At 39.9% G+C, this 16,406-nt stretch overlaps 1 protein-coding gene across 1 annotated transcript; it reads right to left on the bottom strand.

The window, feature by feature from the left end:
- Positions 1 to 3,139: 3,139 nt before the first annotated feature.
- cep76 (centrosomal protein 76) lies at positions 3,140 to 13,608 on the bottom strand. Its single transcript, XM_028019205.1, has 13 exons — positions 13,349 to 13,608; positions 12,550 to 12,705; positions 12,346 to 12,430; positions 12,049 to 12,273; positions 11,431 to 11,616; positions 10,078 to 10,175; positions 9,540 to 9,668; positions 8,873 to 9,061; positions 6,586 to 6,752; positions 5,786 to 5,945; positions 5,441 to 5,614; positions 4,242 to 4,459; positions 3,140 to 3,508 (listed from the first exon to the last, which is right to left on the bottom strand). The coding sequence occupies exons 1-13, from the start codon at positions 13,409 to 13,411 to the stop codon at positions 3,370 to 3,372; spliced, it is 1,989 nt and encodes a 662-aa protein (XP_027875006.1). The 5' UTR covers positions 13,412 to 13,608; the 3' UTR covers positions 3,140 to 3,369.
- Positions 13,609 to 16,406: the final 2,798 nt, after the last annotated feature.

The following is a 16,406-nucleotide window of genomic DNA, read 5'->3' as shown; positions in this document are numbered from 1 at the left end:
AGATTTGCAACAACAACTGACTTGTTGTGATGCTGTTTTCCAGTCAACCCAACATGTCACTGATTTTCCCTCATCTGAACCGTTACATGGAAACACACAGCAGAGTAATAATATGGAGGAACTTTGCCTGTTTAAGAGCAGCAGCCTTCGCAAGAAGTGCAGCTCTTTTCGCTTCCTCCTTCAAGCGAGCTGAGGATGCAGATGATGTGGAAGACGAAACACAGGAACTGCCACTAAATGACTTTACTTTAGATCCAGTCCCTTTTGATCTTTTCTTTGACACAGAAGCAATAGACACACTGTCCATAGGACTCACTTCTACATCTAACTGATGGTCATCTGTGGTTTTCCTTTTGTTCTTTAATCCATGTTTCTGTTTTTTCCAAAATAGACTTAAAATGATCATATTTTGGCTGAAACCAATATTCTTGGTCAACATGATGTTCATCTTCATGAAGAATTTCCAAAACTGCCTCATTGGATTTACTAAACTCTTCAAGAAGTGTCTGAAATAATGGTAAATGCTCTTCTTTGATCTGGATCAAACTTCCATCATTTTGCAGTAAGCTTTCAATCTCCTTAGATTTAGTTGTCAGCTGTCCAAGTTTGTATCTTCTTACATTGATCAGTTCATGGGGTTTAGAATCCAGAGCCTTTTCTGTGAGCTTTGGCGCCCTCTTTTGGTCATCTTCGGTTACTACAGTGTTTAAGTCTGAGTTGTCCGCCATTATGACCTTCGTATGTTTTAAAGATCGTTATCATGTTGCACTTCGGCTTCAATAAACACATAAAGTCATCCTTCTTTTCAAACGATAAGAACAGTTTTTGACTTATGTAGTGGCTGCTTATTCGTTCTGGTGTAAAGCCACTATAATGTTCAACCAGCTCCGTTTTCTTTCTTTGTTGACGTTTGTTAGCTTAGCTCTTAGCTGACGCGTTTCTGTCCCACGATGTGCATTAAAAAAGTACTTCCGAGTCCACACAAAGGCTGATGAAGGACGAACTTTACTTTTCTTCGAGCAGACATTACATAAGAATTCTTCAATCTTGTACAGCATTCCACATTTTAACGGTCAAAAACTGTAGAGCTTAGTTGACCAAACCACATTCAATTTTCTTTTCTGAACTAAGTGACGCAGCACTTTTCATATATTTTCAATTATGTCCTTTAGGTGGCGCTTTTCTACAAAAGAAACATACATACAAAATAAAACCTTATTGCTAAGAAAATATCCAAATATGCAAAAAGCATACACAACAACGAACAATGTTCAAACTGGCCTTTTTGGCTCTTACAATAAAGCTAAATTTATGTAGAAGGCAGTTAGAGTTTAAGCCTCTTTCAAAAGTCCTGCAGATTTTGTGGCAATAGATACTTTTGATTATAAGTAGTGAAGGAAAAAATGGCTGTTTATACTGTAAAGGTTTTTGAACCCTTCACTTGAGACACATGCAAAATAAAAATTATATATAAGATTTTGTGACATATCAGATTTTTTATTTTTTGTTAATTTAGCATAATCTTTTCAAATTATTTTGGGACCAGTGAAAACTGGATCTCTACAGTTGAACGAAGACCTGCAAGTTCATCCACGATGCCATTAGCAGGATTCCTCTGCCATCTAGAGTTTCACTTGTGCATTACAAGTTAATTCGTGTGAGCTTTTTTGATTCATTAAAAATACGCTTTTGTCTTGAAGTTGAAATGAGTCTTATTTTAAAATACATACATTTGAAAAAAGATGTTTACATAAACTATATAAGGAGATAAATAACCAGTTCTCTATAAAACAAATCAAAAAATACAAAGTGTATTTAATTGGGCATTCATTGTGATTGGGCTTTATGCTGTTCCATTGATATTCGTACTGATATTTCATAGACTTTGAACTGTGTATGAAATGTTATAGATTGTTTCTGTGTTTGTGTTTAAATTCCAACGGGCAATTTTAAATGGCAATGCAGTACTTAATTTAGAATGATTTTTATATTTATCAATGGGCATTCATAAATATATTGGACAGTGATGGCTTTATTTATTTGAGGAGTATTTTGTACTTCAGTACAAAATGTATGTGGGCAAAATATTTGGATAAATAATGGGTTAGTCTGATCCTGGTTTTCCTGCAAGGAAAGGTTTTCTCAGGGGGCAATAATAAAGTGATACGATAGGATTTATTCTTGTAATCATAACTTACCTTAGCAAGGAACGTTTTACTCTGATTTAATGTCAGACACTCGATACATTTCCATCATAAATGTGCGCTAAACTTTGTTGATATTCCGCTAATGTCAATATAAAAAAAAAACAACTAAAATGACACGTTAATAAGTTCACACTACCACTTCCTGTCGTCTTCTTCGTCTTTTCCGCCAGGAGTAAAATCCTGTTGTTGATCACATGACATGGTGTGATGCGAAAACAAGTGTTTCCATTGCAATTTTGCGGACCATACAAATTTCGCACAATTTCTTTTTTACTCAAAAAATGTTTTTTATGCTCCCCAACCCCCCACCCCCTGAATTGCCATATTTCCATTAAGCAAATTTATTTTCGTAATTCCAATATGCGCAGTTACATGGTCAATGGAAATGTAGCTGGTGAGAAACAACGGTTTTGTATATTGTGTATGGAAACATCTGGTCTCAACATGACTTTGAGTAAAAACATTGTTTAATGTCACCTCTAACTAATCAATACTAACAACTGGATAGTTTTTGTAGTCACACAAGAAAAGGGTGTAATAGGAACTCAGACAGGAACTCCTTATGCAGTTTAAGCATGGTGGTGAGGAATGGGTTGAATCATGGACCCCTCTTATCAACAGATTGCACAACGGCTCCACGTTAACTGCCTACAGGTCCAGCTCTTTTTCCTTTTTCCAAAAGTGCTCCTCTAGAAGCAGTACTTTTTATATGTACACATCTAGGACTCATATAGATGAGCCTATCTAGAGCTCCTTCTATACGAGTCCTAAATATAGATGAGTCCACTTAGTACACACTATGGGTCCTAAATGGATTCATATAAATGAGTCCATTTACGACTCATCTGTACAAGTCCTAGATGTGTTCTTGTTAACCACTTGAGAAACAGTTAAGACGTACTCTGAAAATATTTATAAAAAAATGTATGCAGTAAGTTTGACAAATTTCAGTTTATTTGCAAAATATAAATAGCAGAAAAAGTTTTTACATATAAAGATTCTAACATACAAAATAAATGTCAAAGCAACATCATTCCTTTAGTTCATTTCAGTTCAGTGTTCTTGTGGACCATCAGCTGGGCCTGGCTTTGTGTTTGTAGAACCTTCCCTGTGGTCCATGTGCAACACGAGGCATTAGGCAGGCGAACATTCTGCCTGCTGGTCAGAGTACAGAACGGTATTTACAGGCAAACATCATCCATACGGCGCAGGCATTCTCAGGATACACAAACACTCGAACTCGAACGGCGAGCCTCACATGGTCGCCACGACAACACACAATCTCCTCGCAGAATGGCGACCTGTAAGAAATGGGGACAGAGCTTGAAAACGTACTTCATTAAAGCAAAAGAACCATCAGATGCGCAGAGGTCAGAAGTTCAATCAAGGTTTTTTTTAAGCACATGTTGAAGTATTGCTTTGGAAAAGGTCGGAGGAAACTGCAACATTCAGAACAACTTCCTCAGTTCAATTTAGTTTATGTATATAGCACCAGTTCACAACAAATGTTGTTTCAAGGCACTTTACGAAAAAAAAAAAAAATTCAGTCACATACATTCTAAATGATCCCAGTTGTCAAAGTACAGTATGCCCAATTAATTAGTCAAAATAGATTAAACATTTCTAAGGAGACCCAGCAGATTGCATCTTCAATTTCACAAAAATGTTTTTACGTTTGCTTCAGGTAGTTTGTGGCTTTTCTGTCCATACTTACCACAAGTATGGACAGAATACTTAAACAAGCATTTTTTAATAGGATTTTTTGTTCATGGAACAAAAAACAAGCAAGCACCATCTAGCAGATACTGAAAATGTTAGCACATTTTTAGTTACTACACTTTCTTGAATTTATAGATTTTTCAACCGTTCTTTTGTAGCGTCATACTAACAGAGCACTTCTACTTTTGCTTTTACAAATATTTCAAACAGGGGAATTAAAAGCCACAAATATACACTAAAATTAGAATTCGATTAAGTATACCAGTACTACGGTCTAAGGATCAGACTGTTAATGTAACTGGAACAATGTAGAACCTGAGGCAGGTGGCGAAGGCTCTGCGAGCGTTGCGGTGCAGGAAGTGAATGGGGAAGCCTTTGAAGGTGTGTCCGTCTGGCACGGCCCTCCTCACCGCGTCCTGGAACTCCTCATTGCCGCAGGAGACGCCGGTACAACGCTCCATTTCATAAGCCGATAGGGCCGAGGACAGCAGGTAGGACAGGTGATCGTCCCACACTGTAGCCACATCGAGGTCCTGGAGGAGAGGAACCGACAAAACAGAAAGGCATTTCTACGTATTCTGCGAATGATTACGTTACCACTACTTGGTCAAATGGTACTGAAGGGGACAGGCTGTTAGAAATTAAAACCCAGAAATCATACTTCTTTGTTCTGCTGTTGAGAAGATCGAGTCTACAGAAATACACAGAAAAGTAGACAGTGGTCTTGATTCGTCAGGAGCTACACGGGACGTAGCTACTGACGAGAAGAGAAAGTCGGGAAATAAATGGCCCTACGCTGGGAATCAAACTCAGGACAGCTCTGTCAAGGTCTACACCCTCAGCACATGGCACACCACCTCTACCACTAATCCACGACATCACTGCTGGTGCCATTTTTAAAGGGGCAGTATTATGTGTTTTTCACATCACTTGATTGTTCACAATCAAGTAACTGTTAACTTCAGTCATTAAAAAATGCTATGTATATCAACAATGACTTTGAGATTTAATGCCTTGAAATTGGGAATTAAAAACTTCTGCTCTTTCTGAAGCTCCGTCTTCAGGAAGTCATCACAATACTGATACTCTATTAACCCTTCAACAACGTTTTTACCAGCGCTGCTCTGAAAAGTAACTCTAATAATGAGCTCAGCAGATGAGCAGTTCCACCAGGTGTTTGCTAATTGCTGCTGGCTAGTCTGAAGGAGCTGATTGAGGGAGCTGAGGAGCAGGGCTGCTCTGTGAGGCAGAAGGTGGTAGCGTGGAGATCGCAGGAGCTGCGTCTCGATGGCGGAGCTAGGTCCTCCCAGGCGTTTTGCACAGGTGAATGGTTGCCACGGGAGATCAAAAGATTTCTCAATCTTTCATGCAAGAAAGATTTTTGATGAGCGAATAACATTATAACATAATGTAAAGCTAAAAATAAGACAATTTCCCACAAAACTGCCCCTTTAACTCATCACAGAAACTCCTAGCCCTCAAGCAACAGCACCGTGTTCACCGCTGAGTTTTACCTTCCTGTGTTCCGAGACCAGGAAGCGCATCTCCAGCTCCAAATGGTTGCTGACCTCAGCAGGATCCAGAGATGGAGCACAGAGAGGAGGGAGAGGAGGTAAAGAGGCGGTGGAGCCTGGAGCACAGACTGACTTCAGAGCCTCTTCACTCATCGCCTTCCAGCGTGACTGATTCTGGAGGGAAAACAGATGGGAAACATGCTCACACACACCCAGCATCCACAGTAGCTTGTTGTCATTTCTCATGGCAACATGACAGAAGTTGTTGATGAATGATCCTACACGCTAAGTGTGAGCAACCCAATGTTTCTCTTAAAGGAACTTTGCGGTTCACAGGGATCCTACCTGGAAGTCAAACACACAAAGCTCCACCGCGTCAGACGGCTGGCAGTTGGCCAGTAAGGTCTGGTGGTTAAAGACGCAGCCCACGGTGCGGTAAGGGGACGACGGTTTGGGTTGGGGCACCAGTGGGGGAGCATCTGGATCAATGGGCCGGTGCAGATACCTGATCGCATACACAGGAGAAGTCTAATTAGTCCCAAAAGAAAAAATCATTATTTAGATAAATTATAAAATGACTATTTGTCACATATTTCATTGAACATACATTGTTGAGAAACAGAAATACTCTACTGACACACACACACACACACCCACGCTCCTGTTTCACTATGCATGTGTGGACTTGTGCTGATTTTCATTCATTTCTGTGGACTAACCCTGACCTTTTCCTAACCAACTACATAACTAACACTAACCTGAACTCAATTCACAACTTAGTCCTAAATTTAACCTCTAATCCACCAGTGATGTTTCCAGATTGTGATGACATGGCAAAATGTCCTCACAACTACAAACGTTCACACTAGTTTGGTCATTTGTCAAGAGTAAGTCCCCCAATGACAGCTATACAAGTACACACATGCAGTTTACTGCACTGATGAACAGTTTTTGAACTTCAAAAAAATATTAAAAATGTGTATTTTCAAATTCAATATACTGTATATCCCTGTACTTATATATGTGAATATGAATATATTTCCATGAGTGCAATGATCAGATCAACTTTAAAAACATTCCTGTTCCCAAAGGTGAATGAAACTGTGGCGTGTCTGTGTTTGTAAGGAGGTGAAACTAAATCGTACCTGTGTGCCGTCAGACTCTCCCAGAAAGTGATGCTCCCGTCGGTACCTCGGGTCAGGACCCAGGTGTGTGGACCGCTGTTGACCTTGGTGCCCACACATACATATGCATCCAGCCCGAAGCCCAGCAGGAGGCTGCAGAGCAGAGTAGCGTGGTCCTCACAGTCTCCCTGAGGAAGGACAGAGAGAGCTGGGTAAGGATCTATGGATGGTTTGGAAATCAGAAAGGCAATGAACCTTATTAATGTTTGTAAGACACTAATTAAGGGGAGAGATGCAGGTTACTAGAACTCGGATGTGAAACAACAGATATACCGTGACGTCTGTGAGAAAAATTAAGCTACTTAGACTGCGACTGGCTGTAGATCGGAACAGAAAAGATGTTTTAACATGCTTGCCTAATTCATCACATTGCTACCGTCCTGTGTTTGGTAAAAAACAACAATATCTTGTTCTCGCTGCACCTTGAGCCTTTCTCAGAAGTGTTGAACACACAAAAGACCAGCCTGCTGGAGAGGAAACGAGCTCTGTAGTCATCACATTGGCTCTAACAGTAAGCAACTCTAATTTCACTTGTGCACCTTTTCCAGTAAAATGGCCTCGGTCGAGTAGTGGGGGCTGCAGCTTTGGCGTGCCGGCACAAGGCTACGGGCAAGTCAGGATGATAGATGTTCCCCAGAAGTGCTAATATGAACGGTAGCATCCGAACAAGCTGGGGTCTGATGAGGCTAAATTAATTTTCCCTGGAATGAAACTCATAAATCACAGTTGACAAGGGCCACTTTGTGAGAATTGTGCTGTGTCTGTCTTGCCAGCCTCTTCACTGAGGAGAGGGACTGAGCATTTATCCTGAGGCACTCTGGGAAATTCCCCACTATCAAATGCAGCAGCCAGTCAACCCTGCACAAATCTCCCTTCCTCGGAAAGAACGCAATCCGTCCTACTCAGAAACGGGGAACGTGTGAAGGCAGCTGAGCAGAGTTGAAGTGACGCTTTCTGACGTCTGGAACATCATTTTAGCTACAGCAGGACATCTTGTCCCAAGCAACAGCTAAACCTAATCACTAAAGCTATAATGAGGATAAAGTCTATAAATAGTCTTCCAAGTAGGAATAAATTAAACAGCTATCTACCACTACATGTGTAGATTTATCTGTAATTTAAAGTCATTTTAATGGAAACTCACATGGGGTTTGTGTGCCACTAAAATTGAAGAGGCGGTATTATGTGTTTCCCAGGTACATAGTGTAATTTTATAGCACATTCAAGTAACTATGCTAACTTCAGTTGTCATAAAAATGATGCATATATAAAATATGACTTAGAAGAAATTTTACTTCGTAATTTAACACCTTGAAATTGGGCCTCTGTCTCTTTAAAGATTCCTGCTCTCAAAGGCAACACTAGGGGCAACCAGGTGTTTTGCACAGCTGACTAGTTGCCATGGGAGATTAAAGGATTTCTCAAACATGCAGGAAAGAATCCAGGCAACACTCCAGGTGTGTTTTTGATGTGGGAATAACATCATAACATGATATAAAGTAAAAAAAAAAAAAAAAAGTCAATATTACAGAAAACTGCCCCTTTAAACAGCATGCTCCAGATACTGAATAAACTGTATCAACACTGATACAGGGTGAGTCCACTTTGCTGTACATCTTCTTGGAGTGGTTGATGGGATGTAGATAAGTGTGAACATCAGATGAGAAAAGTGTCATAATATGTCATATGATTCACTGAAATCTGTCAGCCAATATATACGTAAGCCTGACAATGTAATATAAATATCAGGCCTATGTCTTGACTTTGACTAAGTCCTCGCAACCTCTATATTTATTTTTTTGTCAGCATTTCTGTTGTAGATTTCCTGCTGTGTTGAAGAGTAAAGACACAGACTAGACAGTAGAACACTGTGTTCTTCTGATGAGGTTATGGTTGAGAGTTAGCAGGATTCGTTTGTGCTGATTTGCCGTGTTTGTCGGTTATGGACAGACATTCTAGAAAGGTTGTGGCTCATTCAAACACAGCTTTTCATTTTCCTGTCGAGCCTTTCTAACAAGCCGCACTTGTTCAGTCTATTTCCAAATTGAAAATTCCAGGAAGGTTGAAGTGGTTGAAAGACGTGCAACAGTAGTCAGAAGTCATTTCCTTCATGAACAATGCTGCTAATCTGAAACTGAGAAATAAAACACTTAGCTGGAAGTTTAGTAGAAGAACCTGTAAATCTGCCACCGTCTTACTCTGATAGTAATTATTGAGCATTACAGTAAGTGCACTGCCATAAACTCACCTTCCCTCTGCACAGGAAAGCCATTAACGTGCACCACTGCTCCTGCTTGCCCCCTCCTCCCACCACTGGAGCCCTTTCATGGGTCAGCAGGCTGACGAATCGGGCGGCCTGTCGAGGGTTCTCCAGCAGCCGTCCGGCCCGGAGGACGCGCACGTAGGAACACACGGGCCTGTTGACACCGTTCTCATCCTGCAGACAGCACAGACTGTTTACTGCTCAAATGAAGGGTGCACCAATTGCAGTTTTCTGGTCGATCGCCAATTACCGACCTTTAAAAAGCCTGACCTGCTGATTACGATTTTTGGCTGAGACCAACTTTTTTGTCCGAAATGTTGCTAAATATAGCAAGAAAGTTGCTGATTTGGAAACAGTGGGGTGGCTGCTGTTAACTGAAAATGTGCAGACATGACCTGGTGGAGCGGTCTGTCAGTTAAATCTCTCTCACTGCAGAGCAAAAGGGGACAGTGGTTGATTTTTAGACCTTTGCCGAGGTAAATAAGATCGGTGGATCAGATCGGTTTCACATGCAAGTATCGGTCGATAACCGATAACCCAAAATCAAGGAAATCGGACCAGCTTATCGGCTGTGAGTAAAGAAAGAGATTGCACTGTTAATTAAAGATTAACTGAAGAAGAGGAAAGAGTTGAATAAAAAAATCAGACGAACCTGGGCAAAGATCTTGACCAGCTTGGACTGATGGGACGGTCGGATCTCCAGGAACTCTCTCCACCACTGCTTGGCGTATACCAAGAAGAGCCTCTCCTTCTCCGCAGTCCTCTGCCTCTCCAGCGATTGCTAAACGCAGAGAACACAGTGGCATCAGTGCTTCCATTCAGAGCTTTCATGTTTCTTTCTCAGCACGGCATTGATGGTTTTTCCTGGGAGTACTGACTCCGGACAGCAGTAATGGAATTCTGTGGTAATAATTCAACATTTGCTCATTCAGGAAAGAAAAAAAAAAAACAAGCAGAAGGAAGTTCTCTGGTTAGCGAGAAAGAAAGTTTTAAATGCTAACATCTTCCCTTTTTGGCACATTTTTTGTAAAACTGCTACATGAACCTTCGCCATAAAAAAGTTTTAAAGGCAGTTTATCTCCAGCAAGGGAGGGAACTATCGGTAACCTTTATTGTTAATGTTTATCGTTAACCTTTAACTCCATGTAGCCGATCCAAAGCCCCTGTTTTCTACATGCCGCTGCTTTTACCTGTGTGACGATGATATCGGTGTTCAAAGTCTCTTGGAGAGGAGGGAAGAGCTCCAGGCTGACAGTCAAAACACCTGCTGGGATTTTACTCTCACTTCCTGGTGACACACAAACATATCACTAAAAAGCCATGTGCTATTGATTTCTAAAGAGAAATACAGACTCCACTCTACGCTCCGTTTATCCATCTAATTTCTAACTACAACACAAATCACAATAAATAAAATGAAACTGAATCCACATGGAGGCATCCGTCTTCCTAAACGGTTGACTGGTGGCGTGAAACTATTCTTCAAGAGGCAAGCAACGTCAGTGAGCGTTACTTTAGAAGATTTAAAGGTTTCGATTTAAGTTCTGCAAAAATGGAGACGTACTTCCTCAACTTTTCCAGAATGTAAACTACTTAAAACAAAAACACATGTATATTTGTAAAAACAAACTTGTTTTCGATTTTACAACACCTGCCCACAACTGACTCAAGAAACATCAGTCCTTTCCACTCTGAGCACTCTAAATCCCACAAAGAGTAATGCACTACTACGTATGCAGTTGCCTGCTGTTTTTTTTTCTTCTTAAACAACATGGTTGTGCAGGCTTTACTGAATCTGATTACTGAGCCTAGAAAAAGCATTCAGCCTCTTGCAGCTTCTACCCTTTATTACTGCTTTTACAAATTAATCATGATAATCAAAATTAGGCTTTTTTTCTGAAATCTACAAAATAATGACAATTGGATAAAAGTACATGACTGAGCTAATTCAATAGAGGTCCAGCCAATCGGCGCTAGTAGTGGCAAAATGATAGGAACAGAAACCAGCTGAGTCCAGTGAGCATCTCCAGTGATTTTAGTGTCTGGAGGCTCCACTGGTTAATCAGCATTTCTGGCTGCCATTACAGCATGAAGTCTAAAGAACACTCCAAGTAAATTAGAGAAACGATTATTGAAACAAAGAAGTCAGGGGTGGATACAAAAAAGATCTCTGAGGCCCTTAACAGCCACTGGATTCAGTTCAATCCATCAAAGGTTCATCTACTGAATACCAACTTGAAGGAGGTGAATATTTATGCAGTCACTTATTTTATGTTGAATACTTTAATTTGACTTTTGTTTTGTAAAAAATTTAGACTTTTTAATTGACACTGTAATTCTGTCCAGCGCTGCAGCTCCAACTCTCTGACCCAGATATAATCTGATCCTTCCTAACTTCTATGTAGTTTGTTAATGTTCTTAAAAAAAACTATGCTAGCTAAAAATGTCTGAAAATGTCCCAACATTACATCACAGATTTTTTTTTGCATGGCTTTAGAGAAAAGATGCAAAGAACAATGCGGCTGCTGTCCGGTGATGCTCACCGACTCCCATCATCTCCACGGCGAAGCACGTCTTGCAGCTGGGCGAGCCGAGGACGATCCTCCAGTCCAGGAAGTAGGACGTGACCAGCGTCGTTTCACCGGAAGTGTCTGTCTTGATCAGCACCAAGTGAACCGCGTCGCACATGGACAGCATGGCGGTTGCATCCACCATCTTACTGCCGTCTCCTGCCGCACCGCAGACAGAAAAAAAACAAAAAAACGTCTGGTTACAGAGAAAGATGTCCACAAAGGCGTATTAGAATGACTGTAGATTGTAGAAAAAGACTGAGTAAATTTTTGCCAAAAGTATTTAAGAAATGTTGAGATCTATCTGAGTTTCAAAATTTTACAATTTTCAACTTCTGAAACTCTTCTAGAAAATTCTCAAAAATTCAGAGTTTACGATAGCAAGTCTTTTACAAACATTTTCTAGAAAAAAGTTTAAAATTTCTAAAATTAATCTCAACATTTTTTTTTTCTTTTTCAACTTTTGGAGCTCAGAAATATCCTTGTTTTTTTTCTAGAAAATTCTCAGATTAATGTAAAATTCCTGAGATTGTTTGTGCTACATGCCCTAGATGTCTCGTGATTGCATTCTCTTACGCGGTTTCCTCTTACCAAAGCTGTCTCTGTGGATCTCTAGAAGGAAACCCTCTTTCAAGTCGGGTTCACAGGCACAAGGAACCGGTTTGGAGCGGAACCTCTGGTTGCGGAAGTGCAGGTAGAGCATAAACGTGGGACACACCTGACCAGGTAGAGGCTCTGAGTCCTGGAGGTGCTCCAGAAAGGCCTTACCTCCAAGAACTTGAAGATAGAGGTATCGCCTTGATGGATCAAGATTAGCTTAGAGAGAATCAAAACAAATTAGACAGAGGACTTTTATTTCCATTAAGCATTATGAGTGACGTCTCTTACTTTTCTTAAGATGCATACTATCTTGGTCAACATGATGATCAGCAGGCTTGGACGGAGTCTCTGCATCAATATTTGGAGCACTTTCCTATCACAAAGAAGTGAGAGACAGTACTTTATTTGTGGCATTTAACATGTCAGAAATGTAAAACAGACATCTTTAAATGTTAACCTCAGTCTGACACAGTCTGCAAAACGGTGGCAAACCTGAGTGAAGTGGAGGTCTCTCATCACATCGTCGATGATGCCCCGGCGTTGGAGAGCGCGTACAAAGTCTCCCTCAGACAGAGGCTGGTGCGCCGAGCCTCGATCGTGTTTTATAGTCTCTGCCAGGACTTCTCGGATTCGCCCATGGACGTCCATCTGACGGGCAGAAAAAAATAAAACTGCTCACCTTTCCATTGTTTCAAACTGAGAAAATGACATTACAGAATTACAGAAGGAAACCAACTGTATAGCAACCATTCTGTAAGAAAGCATAAATTAGAGTTGAGTAAGCAGCATTAGGTGTGTTATCTGGTTACTATGTGTGGGTTTTCCAGGATAGTAGATCACTGTTTCATAAGACAAAAGTGGCAAACTACCTTCAGAACATTGTTCATTTAGTTGTAAAGAAATCCCACAGATCTGAATCTGTGGGCACTTATGAAAAATCAAGAAAATAAACTGAAGATGAAGAATAAATTAAAATGAAAGATTTGGACTAAGGGTCTTTAAAGTAGCATAAAAACGCCATTAAAGCGTAAATATCTTTTTTTAAAAATAGCCCTTATCAATAATTCATATTGCCAAATTTAACAATACGACAGATGAAGAAATATGATTAATCATTGAATCTTTTTCTTAAAAATAGGTATCAGTTTGCTGTATTTGCAAATTTAATTATTAGGTACACAATCGACAGAAGAGTCATTTGGAGAATGAAATAAACTGTCGAAACTGGCCAAGTACAGAATAAAGTTACTGCTTGCAAAACAAAAAAATAAGAGTGATACAGTTAGCTTACCCTGAGGAGATGGTTGTGTATGATCTGTTTCAACTCGGAAGCTTTTTCTGGAGGAAGACACATTATGGCTAATTAGCTTTAGCGGCCAGACCAGCGAAGATGCGTACACAGCAGATATACACACATATATCCGCTGTTGCTTAAGCTAGATATGATATTTGGAAACACTTGTCAGCTCTGCCTTTTTTGTTTAGACAACCAACTGCCAGTTTTAAACTTAGGCGAAAAGGGAAACTGTAAGACCTCCACATAATGCCTGACGGCAAAAAAAAAAAAAAAACATTAAAAAAAGCCTACAAAGTTACATTTAAAAATTAACAAACTAAATACGGAAGTACAATTAATATCCATATTTTTTATGTAATGCGCATTTTTTTTAAAATTCAACAAAATATAGGTTTAACTAAATAAAATGTGTTCAGGTGTCATATCGGTCGCCCCAGGATCCTAACCATTAGCGGCTACCAGAGAAAAGGACCCGCCTCTAATTTGTAGTTCAAAACACATTTTGTTCCTGGTGGAAGTTCTTCCGTGGGTGGAGTTCGAAGTTAAACCAAGCAAAAATAGCTATTTGAAATATTCAAAACGAAACATCTAACATTTACTTGTATTTGTTCTGTGGGGAGAACGATCCCATGTTGGTTTTAACTAAATACACGTTTTATGAACGCTCTACTCTTTAGACTTGATTACAGTTTCAATGAACATCTAAGTATTCCAGGACATTTTACTTCCGTGAGGTAAAACTATAATTCCTAGACAAATTTCTCTTCATGGCCACTAGGTCAGACGAGCTCATATTTATCTGCCACTATAAATAGTGTGCAGAGGAAAGAAGAACAAACGCTCATTACTGCATGGAAGAATTGCTTCTTACCTGGTCGCCATAACAACCATTAAACGCCAATTACATGCAAATCTCTTGGTTGGAGGTGACGCCACACAAAGCCTGTTCCTATCCAACAATCACACACAAACATGTGAAGTTTGCTTAACTCTTTTGGAACTTTAATTGAAACTGTTTTAGTCAAATGAGATTAAGATTGAGCTTTTTAGCAATAGAAACCATACAGGTTTGGCATAAATAATATATGCAAAATCCTAACATGTTGAAGCAGGTGGAGGATCTATGATGCTGTGGGCTTGTTTCCCTTCCAAATGCACGAGGAATAAAGGCACAGAACAGGCCATTATGAATAATTAGAAATTATTCAAATTTTAAATACATTTTAAATTTTATTTTAAACCTTAAAATAAACATGTTCTCATTGGGTATGAATTTTAACAGTTAACAGCAGGGACACCGAAAGTTGTCTGCTTTTTGCACAACCTCCCACTTTCTCCTTAACATTGGATTCATTTCTCCCCACACCTTAACGATTGAACCTTCCTAGATTTTTAGTTGGAGTATGGCAACGGACTGCGATCAGAGTTGTGAGCAAACATACCTGGCTGTAATGCTTCACACAACACAGGGTTGCATTAAAAAAAGGATTTTATTGTGTGTTGTTTTTAATACAACTTGTTTTTTTTCTCAACACATCCCAGCTGCCACATTCTCCCTGTCCATAAGTATGTAGGACTGTTTCACACATCAACCCTGAAGGCAAAGATACAGTCAATCTCAAAGGTGCGCATACCCCAGGTAAAATGTCAGACTTTTGTGATGTAAAGAAATAAAATGACAAATCATTTCCAAAGCTTTCTCATCTCCACTGGAAAACATAGTGGTGGGTGTAAAAAAAGACAACAAAAAAACCCCCAGAAACACCAAGCCAGTTGTTTTGAATATACACACACACACATAATGGGGCTGTGCCCATAATTCAATAACAATAAGTTATTATTAATTAGCTTTTTTTTTTAAGTTCCTCTTGATTCAGCTTCAGTATTTAGTCTTGTTGAGTTCATATCTGTCACCAGTTATGATGGATTTAATAAAGTGAACACATATGCATACTTTCCCTTAAGCAAGCGTGCATAGGCAGGTTACAAAAGATCAGAGGGTTTTCATTTTACAAAGGTATTAGCCAGGACAAGAATACAAAAAAAATAAAATAGATAGAATTAAATATATTCATACCATGGCACAGTGAACACACTATTTAGAGGAAAATAAGGGACAAAAAGCAAAATATGGGAGAAAAGGGACAAGAGGAAATATGGATGTTTCTCCCAGGATTATTGAGAAGGTGAAAATTGCTCAGGGAGGCTGGCAGCAGTACTGAAGACCTTCAGGTCTGGTTGTGATCAATATGTACAACCAGTGGTCCCCTCATGTCTGCTCCAAGAAGCTTGGCTACCGTTCTTCACACCGAGTGGTTTTCATGTTTGTGGAAACAGCTCAGTGTGAAGTACTAGTGAACCTTGGCCCAAAATCTTCAGACGAAAAGAGATTTTATTTCTCTGTATCAATGCCAGTCCAAGCATAGATCAAACCAATTTGAGAAGAGCTTCTGCAGAAGAAAATTCAAGAGCTGTCCTGAGAATTAGATTTGGAGTGGGCAATTATTGTCAAGTCAGTATGTAGGATTGCTGATAGGCTCTTACAGATACAACTGATTGGTAAAACTAAATCAGAAAGTAACTCAAGGATGTAATGATAAATTGACTTTTCCAGTCATTTTGACCCCTCAAAGCACTTTACACTAGTCACATTCACCCATTCGCACTCACTGATATACACTTATACACTGATCGGTATGCAATTTGGGGTTAAGTGCCTTGCCCAGAGGCACATCAACATGCAGCAGCTGGAATCGAATATACAACCTTTCGATCGCAAGACAACTACTATATATTTTCCCATTTATGTGTGAAAATATTTTGGAAATGATTTATCAGGTGGAGGCCTGAACAATCACATGGCTCAATGACTACCTGACAAACAGACTGAAGGACTGCGTGTTTAACCAGGCAGTCGGCTGCACAGCAGCACCGCAGGGCTCTGTCCTCTCACCATTACTTTTCACTCTGTACACTTCAGACTTCCAGTACAAGTCAGACTCCTGATTTCTACGGACTGGACTTGAGACTCACCAGTGAAGCTGTCTAATTA

This window comes from Xiphophorus couchianus, chromosome 5, assembly GCF_001444195.1.
Source record: "Xiphophorus couchianus chromosome 5, X_couchianus-1.0, whole genome shotgun sequence".
Lineage (NCBI taxonomy): Eukaryota > Metazoa > Chordata > Actinopteri > Cyprinodontiformes > Poeciliidae > Xiphophorus > Xiphophorus couchianus.
The sequence above is the reverse complement of the archived record's forward strand: the minus strand, read 5'-3'. Positions and strand labels throughout refer to the sequence as shown.